Source organism: Rhinoraja longicauda, chromosome 24 (genome assembly GCF_053455715.1).
Source record: "Rhinoraja longicauda isolate Sanriku21f chromosome 24, sRhiLon1.1, whole genome shotgun sequence".
In the NCBI taxonomy this organism is placed as follows: Eukaryota; Metazoa; Chordata; class Chondrichthyes; order Rajiformes; family Arhynchobatidae; genus Rhinoraja; species Rhinoraja longicauda.
This window is the reverse complement of record NC_135976.1, coordinates 5,472,616-5,486,153: the sequence shown is the minus strand read 5'-3', so window position 1 is coordinate 5,486,153 and position 13,538 is coordinate 5,472,616. Positions and strand designations below refer to the sequence as shown.

General features: G+C 47.0%; 1 protein-coding gene across 1 annotated transcript in view; it reads right to left on the bottom strand.

Moving 5' to 3' along the window:
* LOC144605205 (ras association domain-containing protein 8-like) overlaps positions 1–7,309 on the bottom strand; it is a 35,280-nt gene extending 27,971 nt beyond the window's left edge. Inside the window, exon 1 of the mRNA XM_078420302.1 lies at positions 7,204–7,309. Within this exon, the coding sequence (XP_078276428.1) occupies positions 7,204–7,306 (103 nt within the window). The 5' untranslated portion in view covers positions 7,307–7,309. The remainder of the gene's footprint in view (positions 1–7,203) is intronic.
* Between the last annotated feature and the right edge of the window lie 6,229 nt (positions 7,310–13,538).

Sequence of the window (13,538 nt, the reverse complement as noted above, 5' to 3'; positions counted from 1 at the left end):
CAGCTCTGCTGCTCATCCCACAAATGCATGTTCCTTACAAATGTGGCACCATTTAAAAGGGAAATAAACAGGCTTTCCAACGGTATAAGATTTATTGCCAAGAAGCATTGTTACAACAAAGAAATAATCTACCAAACACAAATTTCCTTACTTTTTGTGCTATGTTTATATATATCAGATACGACAGTTAGACATTTGGGCCTAATCGATTTGATTGCTATTCTGAACATTTCCTTTATGAATTTCCAGCTCTGCCACACAATATTTTAGGAATAACCTAAAAGGCAAACACTGCAGGCAGATATAAGATTCACCTTGGTCCTTCATATTAGCTGATGAAAGGTCCCATTCAAAACAAATGCCTCAACACTGGCATTAAAATGGTCAACAGAATGCCATAATGGCCCACAAACCTTTCTGTTCCCCATTAATGCTGACAGGAATTTGTGATAAGTGGTGATATGAACAATTAATTTCCTAATGAGTGACCACTCCCAGATGCTCTAGTGATTGCTTGAGTTGCAGTGGCTGTTGGTTCCAGCAGAGGGAGCCCATGCCACCTTATCCAGTCACAGCAACATTAGATTGGCAACATGGCGTTGTTCCCTCTTCATGTTTTGCCGATGTACCATCTCTATCTGCCAGCAAGTGGAGGCATGTTTAAGAGCGTGAGGCTCCAAGATGTCCCCTCAACTAGAGGAACAGATTAGATCTGCTGCTAATGATACACCCACTTAGGGTTGCCAACTGTCCCGTATTAGCTGGGACATCCCGTATTTTGGGCTAAATTTGTTTATCCTGTAAGAGACCGCCCTTGCCCCGTATTAGGCCCGGGGGGGGGGGGGGGGGGGGGCGCTGTAGGCCCAGACACTGTAGGCCCGGACAGTGTAGGCTAACGGAGTGTGTTCGGGGAGCGGGGCCGAGTGTGTTCGCCTAACGGGGGTTGCGGGCGGCCGGCATTGGTGGAGCCGGAGCACGTGGCCGCTGGCTGGGCGAGGTCACGTGGGGATCGGGCGGTGACATCACCTTTTGTCCCTTATTTGGGAGTTAGAAAGTTGGCAACCCTAAGTGACCTACTTCAGTTTTACCTTCTAATAAAGTCAAACTCCTCAAAGAATTTCAGGGCAGGTGAAAGGAGAGCAAACCCAACAATCCCATTCCCCCTTGCATCCCTCTGTACCAACAACATATTCTCTCTTGCCTGCTCCATTATCAGAGTGAGGCCACATGCAAACTGGAGGAATAGCACTTCATATTCCATTTGGGAATATGATCCAATGGTATGACCATTGAATGCTCCCAATTCTGCCCCCCATCCCCCCCTTTCCCCCCCTCTGTTCCCTGTTCCGCACCCAGGTGCTCACCTTTCATGGCCGCCTTTCACCTTCCCCTCTATCTCACTCCACCTACATCCCTTCCCCTGGCTTCACATTTCACTTCTCTCCTTACCATACCTTTTATCTTTATCTCCGGGCGTTGTCTACTCATCTGCTCAACAAAACCCCTCTCTGAATGCACCATTCACTTGCCCCATCTCTTTTCCAGCTCTCTCCTTCCCCCTACTACAACCAGCCTGACAAAGGGTCTTGGCTCGTATTGTCATTTCTCCTTGTACTGCAGAGAAGTTGAATGACCCGCTGAGTGACTCCAGCACCTTGTGTTTTGTTTAATATTCTCTTTTGCACTTGGCCATCAGCTCTTGATCCTTCACTAACAGGTAATTTACACTTGCCAATGAACCTAACAACCCACATATTCCAGCAGTGCATTTGTATACATTGTGTACGCAAGCAAAGAACCTCACTGTGCGGATAATAAAGTATGTGACAATAAAGTATTCCTATTCCTAAACGTGGAGCCACTTTAATGGTGCTAATTAGGGGAGAAGTTTATTCACAAAATGCTGGAGTAACTCAGCAGGTCAGGCAGCATCTCAGGAGAGAAGGAATGGGTGACGTTTCGGGTAGAGACCCTTCTTCAGACCCTTCTTGAGTCTGAAGAAGGGTCTCGACCCGAAACGTCAGAGTCTGAAGAAGAGTCTCGACACTGTAGCCTACAGTGTTCAGGCATACGGTGTCCGGGCCCGGACACTGTAGGCCCGGACACTGTAGGCCCGGGGGCCGCTGTAGGCCCGGACAGTGTAGGCCCGGAGGCCCAGGTGCTGCCTGACGGAGGTTGCGGAGCAACCCGCCTCCCGGCCCGGGCGGCCGCCGTTGTTGGAGCGAGAGCACGTGGCCACTGGCTGGGTGAGGTCACATGGGGTGCGGGGTGGTGATGTCACCTTTTGTCCCTTATTTGGGATTGAGAAAGTTGGCAACCCTAGTCGCCAAGAACAATGGGAGACCCGTTGTGGGGGATAAAGGAGGGATATACTTTTTGTTTCTTTGTCAGTGCCTTTGTGGCGACTCTTTCTTGTACTTTATATGCAAAAAGAAAGAATGTAATGCTACTGTGGTTATGGGAGATTTCAACATGCAGGTAGACTGGGAAAATCAGGTTGGAAATGGACCCCAGGAAAGAGAGTTTGTAGAGTGCCTTCGAGATGGATTCTTAGAACAGCTTGTACTGGAGCCTACCAGGGAGAAGGCAATTCTGGATTTAGTGTTGTGTAATGATCCTGATCTGATAAGGGGACTAGAGGTAAAAGAGCCATTAGGAGGCAGTGATCACAACATGATAAGTTTTACTCTGCAAATGGAAAGGCAGAAGGGAAAATCGGAAGTGTCGGTATTACAGTATAGCAAAGGGGATTACAGAGGCATGAGGCGGGAGCTGGCCAAAATTGATTGGAAGGAGGCCCTAGCAGGGAAGACGGTAGAACAGCAATGGCAGGTATTCCTGGGAATAATGCAGAGGTTGCAGGATCAATTTATTCCAAAGAGGTGGAAAGACTCTAAGGGGAGTAAGAGACACCTGTGGCTGACGAGGGAAGTCAGGGACAGCATAAAAATTAAGGAGAGGAAGTATAACATAGCAAAGAAGAGTGGGAAGACAGAGGATTGGGACTCTTTTAAAGAGCAACAAAAGTTAACTAAAAAGGCAATACGGGGAGAAAAGATGAGGTACGAGGGTAAACTAGCCAATAATATAAAGGAGGATAGCAAAAGTTTTTTTAGGTACGTGAAGAGGAAAAAAATAGTCAAGGCAAATGTGGGTCCCTTGAAGACAGAAGCAGGGGAATTTATTATGGGGAACAAAGAAATGGCAGACGAGTTAAACCGTTACTTTGGATCTGTCTTCACTGAGGAAGATACACACAATCTCCCAAATGTTCTAGGGGCCGGAGAACCTAGGGTGATGGAGGAACTGAAGGAAATCCACATTAGGCAGGAAATGGTTTTGGGTAGACTGATGGGACTGAAGGCTGATAAATCCCCAGGGCCTGATGGTCTGCATCCCAGAGTACTTAAGGAGGTGGCTCTAGAAATAGTGGAAGCATTGGAGATCATTTTTCAATGTTCTATAGATTCAGGATCAGTTCCTGTGGATTGGAGGATAGCAAATGTTATCCCACTTTTTAAGAAAGGAGGGAGAGAGAAAACGGGGAATTATAGACCAGTTAGTCTGACATCAGTGGTGGGGAAGATGCTGGAGTCAATTATAAAAGACGAAATTGCTGAGCATTTGGATAGCAGTAACGGGATCGTTCCGAGTCAGCATGGATTTACGAAGGGGAAATCATGCTTGACAAATCTACTGGAATTTTTTGAGGATGTAACTAGGAAAATTGACAAGGGAGAGTCAGTGGATGTGGTGTACCTCGACTTTCAGAAAGCCTTCGACAAGGTCCCACATAGGAGATTAGTGGGCAAAATTAGGGCACATGGTATTGGGGGTAGGGTACTGACATGGATAGAAAATTGGTTGACAGACAGAAAGCAAAGAGTGGGGATAAATGGGTCCCTTTCGGAATGGCAGGCAGTGACCAGTGGGGTACCGCAAGGTTCGGTGCTGGGACCCCAGCTATTTACGATATACATTAATGACTTAGACGAAGGGATTAAAAGTACCATTAGCAAATTTGCAGATGATACTAAGTTGGGGGGTAGTGTGAATTGTGAGGAAGATGCAATAAGGCTGCAGGGTGACTTGGACAGGTTGTGTGAGTGGGCGGATACATGGCAGATGCAGTTTAATGTAGATAAGTGTGAGGTTATTCACTTTGGAAGTAAGAATAGAAAGGCAGATTATTATCTGAATGGTGTCAAGTTAGAAGGAGGGGGAGTTCAACGAGATCTGGGTGTCCTAGTGCATCAGTCAATGAAAGGAAGCATGCAGGTACAGCAGGCAGTGAAGAAAGCCAATGGAATGTTGGCCTTCGTAACAAGAGGAGTTGAGTATAGGAGCAAAGAGGTCCTTCTACAGTTGTACCGGGCCCTGGTGAGACCGCACCTGGAGTACTGTGTGCAGTTTTGGTGTCCAAATTTGAGGAAGGATATTCTTGCTATGGAGGGCGTGCAGCGTAGGTTCACTAGGTTAATTCCCGGAATGGCGGGACTGTCGTATGTTGAAAGGCTGGAGCGATTGGGCTTGTATACACTGGAATTTAGAAGGATGAGGGGGGATCTTATTGAAACATATAAGATAATTAGGGGATTGGACACATTAGAGGCAGATAACATGTTCCCAATGTTAGGGGAGTCCAGAACAAGGGGCCACAGTTTGAGAATAAGGGGTAGGCCATTTAGAACGGAGATGAGGAAGAACTTTTTCAGTCAGAGGGTGGTGAAGGTGTGGAATTCTCTGCCTCAGAAGGCAGTGGAGGCCAGTTCGTTGGATGCTTTCAAGAGAGAGCTGGATAGAGCTCTTGAGGATAGCGGAGTGAGGGGGTATGGGGAGAAGGCAGGAACGGGGTACTGATTGAGTGATCAGCCATGATCGCATTGAATGGCGGTGCTGGCTCGAAGGGCTGAATGGCCTACTCCTGCACCTATTGTCTATTGTCTATTGTCTATTGTCAGTGCACCTCGCTGGGTACAAATGAGAATAAAGTCTCATCATCATCATGTTTAGAATGCTCCTCAACATAACCTCACAGCCAATGCTCTCACGTATGGGTAACACATATATTTAATATATTCCTTTATTCGTCCCACACCGGGGAAATATATGTTAGAGAAATCAATTCACACTGGTTGTGTGAAAAACTCCTTTCCCTCAAACATACTAACTCCACAGCCACAAATTGGCCGCAGTTAAACTCAAAAATACCGTAGGCTCTGGGTCTAATCTAAATAAAAACTGAAAATGTCAGGAACAGACATTTCTGTTCAACAGATCAGGCAGCAGCTGTGGGAAGGAGAGGAAGAGATGACATTTCATGCAGAAGACCCAACATCCAGACCTCATTCAACCTGAAACGTTAATTGCCATTTTTCCACTTAAGATGCTGTCTGACCCGCTGGGTGTTTCCAGTACTTACTGTCCTTATTTCTGAGAGTCAAGTCAAGTCCAGTCAATTTTATTTGTATAGCACATTTAAAAACAACCCACGTTGACCAAAGTGCTGCACATCTGATTAGGAAAAAAAAAGAAAAGAAACAACGTACAGAGAGTTGTGTACCATGTAAGTGCACATGGGATACGTGCCATTTTAAACATAGTCCACGACTGTTTTGGCTCTGCAGAACCATTCTACAGCCCAAGAGAACCTGCTTATACGTAGGTCTAGCTGAGAAGGATCAAGACACCACATTTAATACGTTCTGGTAAATGGCCATTTGATTTTTCCAGCAAAATGACTAGAAATGTATAAACAGGGAACTGCAGATGCTGGTTTGCAAAAAAAAAGACACAAAGTGCTGGTGCAATTCAACGGGTCAGGCAGCATCTCTGGAGAAATGGATAGCTGACATTTCCATCAGGCCAGACTAGAAAAAAACCGGGATGTGAGACAAAAGGATTGTGTATTTGGGAGTTGTGAAGCCAGAGGAAGGAATGTAGGGAGAGGGGGAGGGGAGAAATGGGTACGAATGCAGGTGGGGCACAGAGGAGGGGCCGGGGAAGAAAGAGGGGTGGGTAAGGGGTCAAAGAGAAACAAAATACTGGAGTAACTCAGCGGGTCAGGCAGCATCTATGGAGAGAAGGAATGGGTGCGTTTCGGGTCGAGACCCTTCTTCAGACTTAGACTCAGGGGAGAGGGAAAACTAGAGGTCAGGAAAGATACAGAACAAATCAGTGCCAGCACCAATGATACACAATGGTCCACATTTGGCTGTGGATGAGATGATAACGAAGGGTTACGAACAATGAAAGCAGCAGGCCGCTGAGGGTGGGGGAGGGACGGAGACAGAGGGGATGCAAGGGTTACTTCAAATTAGAGAAAGCAAAACTCATACCACTGGTTGTAAGCTGCCCAAGCAAAATATGACGTCTATTGAGCTAGTAAGAATTTCATTGTTCCATTGCTGGTACATATCACAATTAAACAAACACTCCTGCTTCTTGAATTGACTCTTGTGTGCTGATTATACCATGTCTCGCATGGTAATTGTTTTACTGTAAATTGCTTTAAGTGTGTAGGTGAGTGGATGAATGTGGGAGGGGGGGAGTGGATGTGAACGTGCAGAGCAGAAAATGGAATCATGGTGATTAATGTTTGGTGCAGACTAAGTATACTCTGTGCCTCACCCTGGACTGTATACCATGATCGATCCCACCTCATGCGTAGCTCAATGCAGACACGAGTTAAATCCACAGTGAACAATTACAGCAGCACCATCATTTCTGGCTACAATTAACCCCCAGCTACACTTCCCATGCCACCCGCCTGTCGCCTCTCCTGATGAAGGCGACCCTATATGTTTGCTGTTCAGCTTCTTGTTTGTTTAGTTTAATGTAGTTTAGTTTAGAGATACAGCGCGGAAACAGGCCCTTCGGCCCACCGGGTCCATGGCGACCAGTGATCCCCGCATATTAACACTATCCTACATACACGGGACAATTTTTACATTTATGCCAAGCCAATTAACATACAAACCTGTACGTCTTTGGAGTGTGGGAGGCAACCGAAGACGTCGTGGAAAACCCACGCAGGTCACAGGAGGAACGTACAAACTCAGTACAGACAAGCACCCGTGGTCGGGTTTGAACCCGGGTCTCCGACGCTGCAAGCGCTGTAAGGCAGCAACTCTACCGCTGCACAACCGTGCTCCTTATCTCACAGTTATCTCACAGTAGCAGCTGGGTGTACGTTCTCCTTACCCATGGCCTGAGCCAGAGCAATCACCACCTCCTGGCACGTGGTCTTCTCACTGACGCCACAGACCACTCGCTGAACCCCATCCACCCACACCTTCAGCTCCATGCTCCGAACGTCCAGCCGGCCGCGGGACGGGGAGGGGGGGGCGGGGGGAGGGAACGCCCAATGGTCAGCCCTTCATGGAGATCTTCAGTCTGTGTATCACGATGCCTCGCGCTGTGAAGTCGAATCTGGGGGAAGAAAAGACACGTGAGGTCAGAGTACGGACTGCTGGAGTTGGGACAGGGTTTTTGTTGCTTTCAATAATCAAACAAATGCTTTACATCTAATAAAACAGGACACAGAACCATACAGCAAAGGAACAGGCCCTTCAGCCCAACATGTCCATGCTGGACATGATGCCTACTCAAGGTAATCGCTTCTGCTGCATGTCATCCATATCCCCTAATCCCTGAATATCCATGTGCCCATCTAAACGTCTTTCAAACACCACTATCACATCTGCTTTCACCACCACCCCAGGCAGCAAGTTCCAGGCGCACACCGCACTCTGTGTCAAGACTTACCCCGAATGGCTCCTTTAAACTATCTCCCTCTCGCCTTCTAGCAATGCCCTCTAGCATTTTACCTTTGCAGCCTGATGAGGGACTTGAGCTCATAGGTCACAGTGAGGATACAGAATGTTAACCCCGCAGGTGGAAGGGACTGGTTAAATCGGATTGTTTTTGAAGTTATACATCGATCATTTATCAGGTCAATGAAGGTCGAAACTCTCTCTGGAGGTAAATTTTGTCTGCTGCATCCACATCCATGCCCAAGCCTGCAGCATCATGAGGGACTCCTCTCACCCCTTCCAAGGTCTGTTTGACCCGCTGCCTTCCGGAAGAACGCTGACGGGCATTAGCTGCAGAACCACCAGGTTCAGGAACAGCTTTTTCCTTCAGGCTGTTCGTCTACTGAACTGCTCCACCTGACTCGGGGGGGGGGGGGGGGGGGTAGAGGGGGGGGGAGAGGGGGGGAGAGGGGAGGGGGTAGCACCTCACCTAGCACTCTGCACTTTATAATCTCATTTAATGTGCAATCAATCATTTACCTGCTCCCATTGATGGTTTTAAATTCACTGTTTACATGCTTTAAACTCCAGGTTAAATGCTTTACCTTTTACCGTTTACATGCTTTAATCCCCTGTCTATATGTGTTATATTGTATGGCACTGTCTAACTGTATTGTACTGTCTCGCATTGTACTGCACTGTCATCCCCTGTCTATACGTTCTGCATTTGTGTAATACGTTTCTATATGTTTGTAAACGTTGTCTACGTTTTGCATGTGCAAGGCACATTCCTTGTATATGCACATACTTGGCCAATAAACTTATTCATTCATTCATTCATTCATTCATTTGTTTTGCACTATGGCCCCACTATGGGACTCTGTTTTGTCCCATTCGTTGCATGATCTGTAAGGAGTGGAATGACAAATAAACTAAATTTTGTAAAAATTACAAAAATTAGAGGCAACTTAACACTGGGGCAAATGCAAATAAATGCAAATGAAAAATGCAAATGAAGGGTCAGGGGCCAAATTTCCTGCTGGCCACCAAGACCCAACTGGGCGCAAATTTGCTGCACTCTGGATGTGACTAGATTTCCAATCATACAGCAACAGTTGTTTTCATAATTGCATGCAAGTATTTTATGCCCCTGGTGGTACTGGAGATAACTTGCAGCAATTTTACCGCCACTGTAAATCTATGGATGTCTCCCTGCCGATGAGCCACACAGCAATGCAGTGTAACTGTATTGGGGTTGCCAACTGTCCCTTATTAGCCGGGGCATCTGGGACGTATTGGGCTAAATTGGTTTGTCCCGCACAGGACCGCCCTTGTCCCGTATTAGTAGGGTTGCCAACTTCCTCACTCCCAAATAAGGCGCAAAGGGTGACGTCACCGCCCCACGTGACCTCACCCAGCCAGCGGCCACGTGCTCCCGCTCCACCAATGGCGGCAGCCATTGGTGGAGCGGGAGCACGTGGCCTCTGGCTGGGTGAGGTCATGTGGGGCGCGCGGGGCGGTGACGTCATCCTTTGTCCCTTATTTGCGAGCGAGGAAGTTGGCAACCCTAAACCGTACCGGATTGTATATGTACATGTAAGGCTTCACATGACCGAACTATTGTTGCTAAGCCGATAACGAATGGTGACTTGACACACGAAGTCCAGTACAACACTGTCAATGTGTCCATCTTGGGCCTCTGGTAGTGCGAGACTTGGATTTATACACCACTGCATAGCCCACTAACTGCCCGACACACCTTCATTTCAGATGAATAACAAAATGTTCCAGTCAACCACGAGGTTTATCGGGAGCACGCGGAAGAAGGCTCTGGGAAGTTTCAAAGGATCACAGGAAGCAGAGCCAGGTTAGTTTAAAGGGAATATGGGAAGTGAGATCCTGGTGGGAGTGTGGGAACAGGTCTTGACCCGAAACGTCACCCATTCCTTCTCTCCAGAGATGCTGCCTGTCCCGCTTAGTTACTCCAGCTTTTTGGGTCTATCTCTGGTGGGAACGCGGAGCCCAGTTTGTGGGAAGAAGCATGGGAACGGAGACCCTTGTGAGTGGAAGGGAACATGTATCAGCAAACAATGAGCCAGGTGCCGACTCCCATTGGGATTTCCGAATGATTGGAAAATGGACTATAGGAGTTTAACTGCGCAGCGTTTATTTATTTGCTGCGGTAAAGGATATCTCTTCCCTGTGTAGTTGCAGAGTTGCTGTTTATTCAGCAACGCCTGAGTTACTCATGTCATGAGGTACGGGGTGGCGCAGCGGTAGAGTCTGTAGCTCCTGAGACCCAGGTTCGATCCTGACTACGGGTGCTATCTGCACGGAGTTTGCACTCTCTCCCCGTGATCTGCGTGGGTTTCTCCGAGATCTTCGGTTTCCTTCCACACTCCAAAGACGTAGGGGTTTGTAGGTTAATCGGCTTGGTATAAATGTAAATTGTCCCTAGTGCGTGTAGGATAGTGTTAATGTGCGGGGATCGCTGGTCGGCGCGGACTCGGTGGGCCGAAGGGCCTGTTTCCACGCTGTATCTCTAAACTAAGCTAAAAGGTAACAGTGCCAATTCATGTTTGTTCAGCAGAGTGTGGGTTAAAATCAACATGGTGTCAGGTGGCAATGGCTGATTAGATCCCTGAAGAGCTGTATGGAGGACTGAACAGGTCTAGAGGTTACTGCAAATCTCCAAAGAGAGTGATTATTCTTGAACTCTGCCCCAGCTCCCCTCCCTGGCAGGGGATTAATGAACTGCAGGTCCTCGCTGACACTGCCTGCCTTCCCCACATGGCCTGTGCAGGAATTAAGCAGACATCTCAGACAAGAAGTGCCCTCTCTCTAATCTGAAATCTCATCAGCCACACAGATCCTCTTGTGGAGACGTCCATCTTTCAGCAAAGACAGATTAAATAAAAGCAGTAGCTCGTCCCTGACCTATAATCAAAAAAATCAGAGAAACAGAGAGAGGCTATTCAGCCTCGTGGAAATGTTCCACCAAATCATTAGATAATTGTTCATTCATCTGGTGCAACGGTCAAAGCCCTAATCTATTCCACAGAACGCACTCTATCAGGGTGCATCACGTACTATAACTGCTCTGGCCAAGGCTGCTGGAAATTGCAGTGAGTTGTGAACATACTGCAGTCCATCGTGCAAATCAGTCTCGGTCGACCCCCCAACCCACATCCCCCCCATCGACTCCATCGAAACTTCACACTGCCTTGGGAAAACGACCAACACAACCGAGGACCATTCAGCTCTCCACCATTCTGACCTATCCCCTTTCCCGTTGGGCAGAAGGTGCAAAAGCTTAAAACACCCGTACCATCTGATTCAAGAACGCACACAGTGGCGCAGCGGTAGAGTTGCTGCCTTACAGCGCCAGAGACCCGGGATTGATCCTGTCTGCAGCTGCGATCTGTATGGAGTTTGTACGTTCTCCCTGTGACCGCGTGGGTTTTCTGCGGGTGCTCCGGTTTCCTCCCTCATTTCAAAGACGTGAAGGTTTGTAGGTTAATTGGCTTGTGTAAATTGTCCCTAGTGTGTAGGATAGAACTAGATATGAGTGTTTGCAGGTTGACGCGGACTCAGGAGGCTGAAGGGCTGTGCCTCTAAAACAATAGACAATAGACAATAGGTGCAGGAGGAGGCCATTCGGCCCTTCGAGCCAGCACCGCCATTCAATGTGATCATGGCTGATCATTCTCAATCAGTACCCCGTTCCTGCCTTCTCCCCATACCCCCTGACTCCGCTATCCTTAAGAGCTCTATCTAGCTCTCTCTTAAATGCATTCAGAGAATTGGCCTCCACTGCCTTCTGAGGCAGAGAATTCCACAGATTCACAACTCTCTGACTGAAAAAGTTTTTCCACATCTCAGTTCTAAATGGCCTACCCCTTATTCTTAAACTGTGGCCCCTTGTTCTGGACTCCCCCAACATTGGGAACATGTTTCCTGCCTCTAACGTGTCCAACCCCTTAATAATCTTATACGTTTCGATAAGATCTCCTCTCATCCTTCTAAATTCCAGTGTATACAAGCCTAGTCGCTCCAGTCTTTCAACATATGATAGTCCCGCCATTCCGGGAATTAACCTAGTAAACCTACGCTGCACACCCTCAATAGCAAGAATATCCTTCCTCAAATTTGGAGACCAAAACTGCACACAGTACTCCAGGTGCGGTCTCACTAGGGCCCTGTACAACTGCAGAAGGACCTCTGTGCTCCTATACTTCACTGCCTGCTGTACTTGCATGCTTCCTTTCAGTGACTGATGCACTAGGACACCCAGATCTCGTTGTACGTCCCTTGTTCCTAACTTGACACCATTCAGATAATAATCTGCCTTCCTATTCTTACCACCAAAGTGGATAACCTCACACTTATCCACATTAAACTGCATCTGCCATGCATCCGCCCACTCACACAACCTATCCAAGTCACCCTGCAACCTCATAGCATCTTCCTCACATTCACACTACCACCCAGCTTTGTATCATCTGCAAATTTGCTAATGGTACTTTTAATCCCTTCATCCAAGTCATTAATGTATATTGTAAATAGCTGCGGTCCCATCACCGAGCCTTGCGGTACCCCACTAGTTACTGCCTGCCATTCTGAAAGGGACCCATTTATCCCCACTCTTTGCTTTCTGTCTGTCAACCAATTTTCTATCCATGTCAGTACCCTACCTCCAATACCATGTGCTCTACTTTTGCCCACTAATCTCCTATGTGGAACCTTGTCAAAAGCTTTCTGAAAGTCAAGGTACACCACATCCACCGGCTCTCCCCTGTCAATTTTCCTAGTTACATCCTCAAAGAATTCCAGAAGATTAGTCAAGATGATTTCCCCTTCGTAAATCCGTGCTGACTCGGAACAATCCTGTTACTACTATCCAAATGCTCCGCAAGTTCATCTTTTATAATTGACTCCAGCATCTTCCCCACCACTGATGTCAGACTAACTGGTCTATAATTTCCCGTTTTCTCTCTCCCTCCATTCTTAAAAAGTGGGACAACATTAGCTACCCTCCAATCCACAGAACTGATCCTGAATCTATAGAACATTGGAAAATGATTACCAATGCGTCCACAATTTCTAGCGCCACCTCCTTAAGTACTCTGGGATGCAGACCATCAGGCCCTGGGGATTTATCAGCCTTCAGTCCCATCAGTCTACCCAACACCATTTCCTGCCTAATGTGGATTTCCGTAATTTCCTTCATCTCTGGCCACTAGAACATCAGGCAGATTGCTTGTATCTTCCTTAGTGATACGAAACTAAAACTAAATCAGCTTCTTTTCTGCTGTTATCAAATAGATCTGCCATGTGCTCATAAGGTCATAAAAAATAGGAGTAGAATTAGGCCATTTGGCCTATCAAGTCTAGTCCACCATTCAATCATGGCTGATCTATCTCTCCTCCTAACCCAATATGCTAAGGATGAATTCCTGAGCTTCCAATTAACAAATTGCAACAGTACTTGCACTTTTGTTCGTCTGCATTTTCTCTGTACTTGTAACAATATCTCCTACACTCCATTATTTCTTTACCTGATATATTTACCTGATACTTTCATTACCTGATATATTTACGTGTGGTTTGATTTGCCTGGATAACACACACATCAAAGATTGTCTTTGTATTCTCGGTACGCAGTGCAATAACAACCCAACACCATTTCCCCTCAATTCCCTGTATTTGCAAACAGCTATTAAACTAAGTCATGGCAATTTTCAGTGGATCCCAGCTTTTGCAGCCTTCAGAGGGAGTGAATTT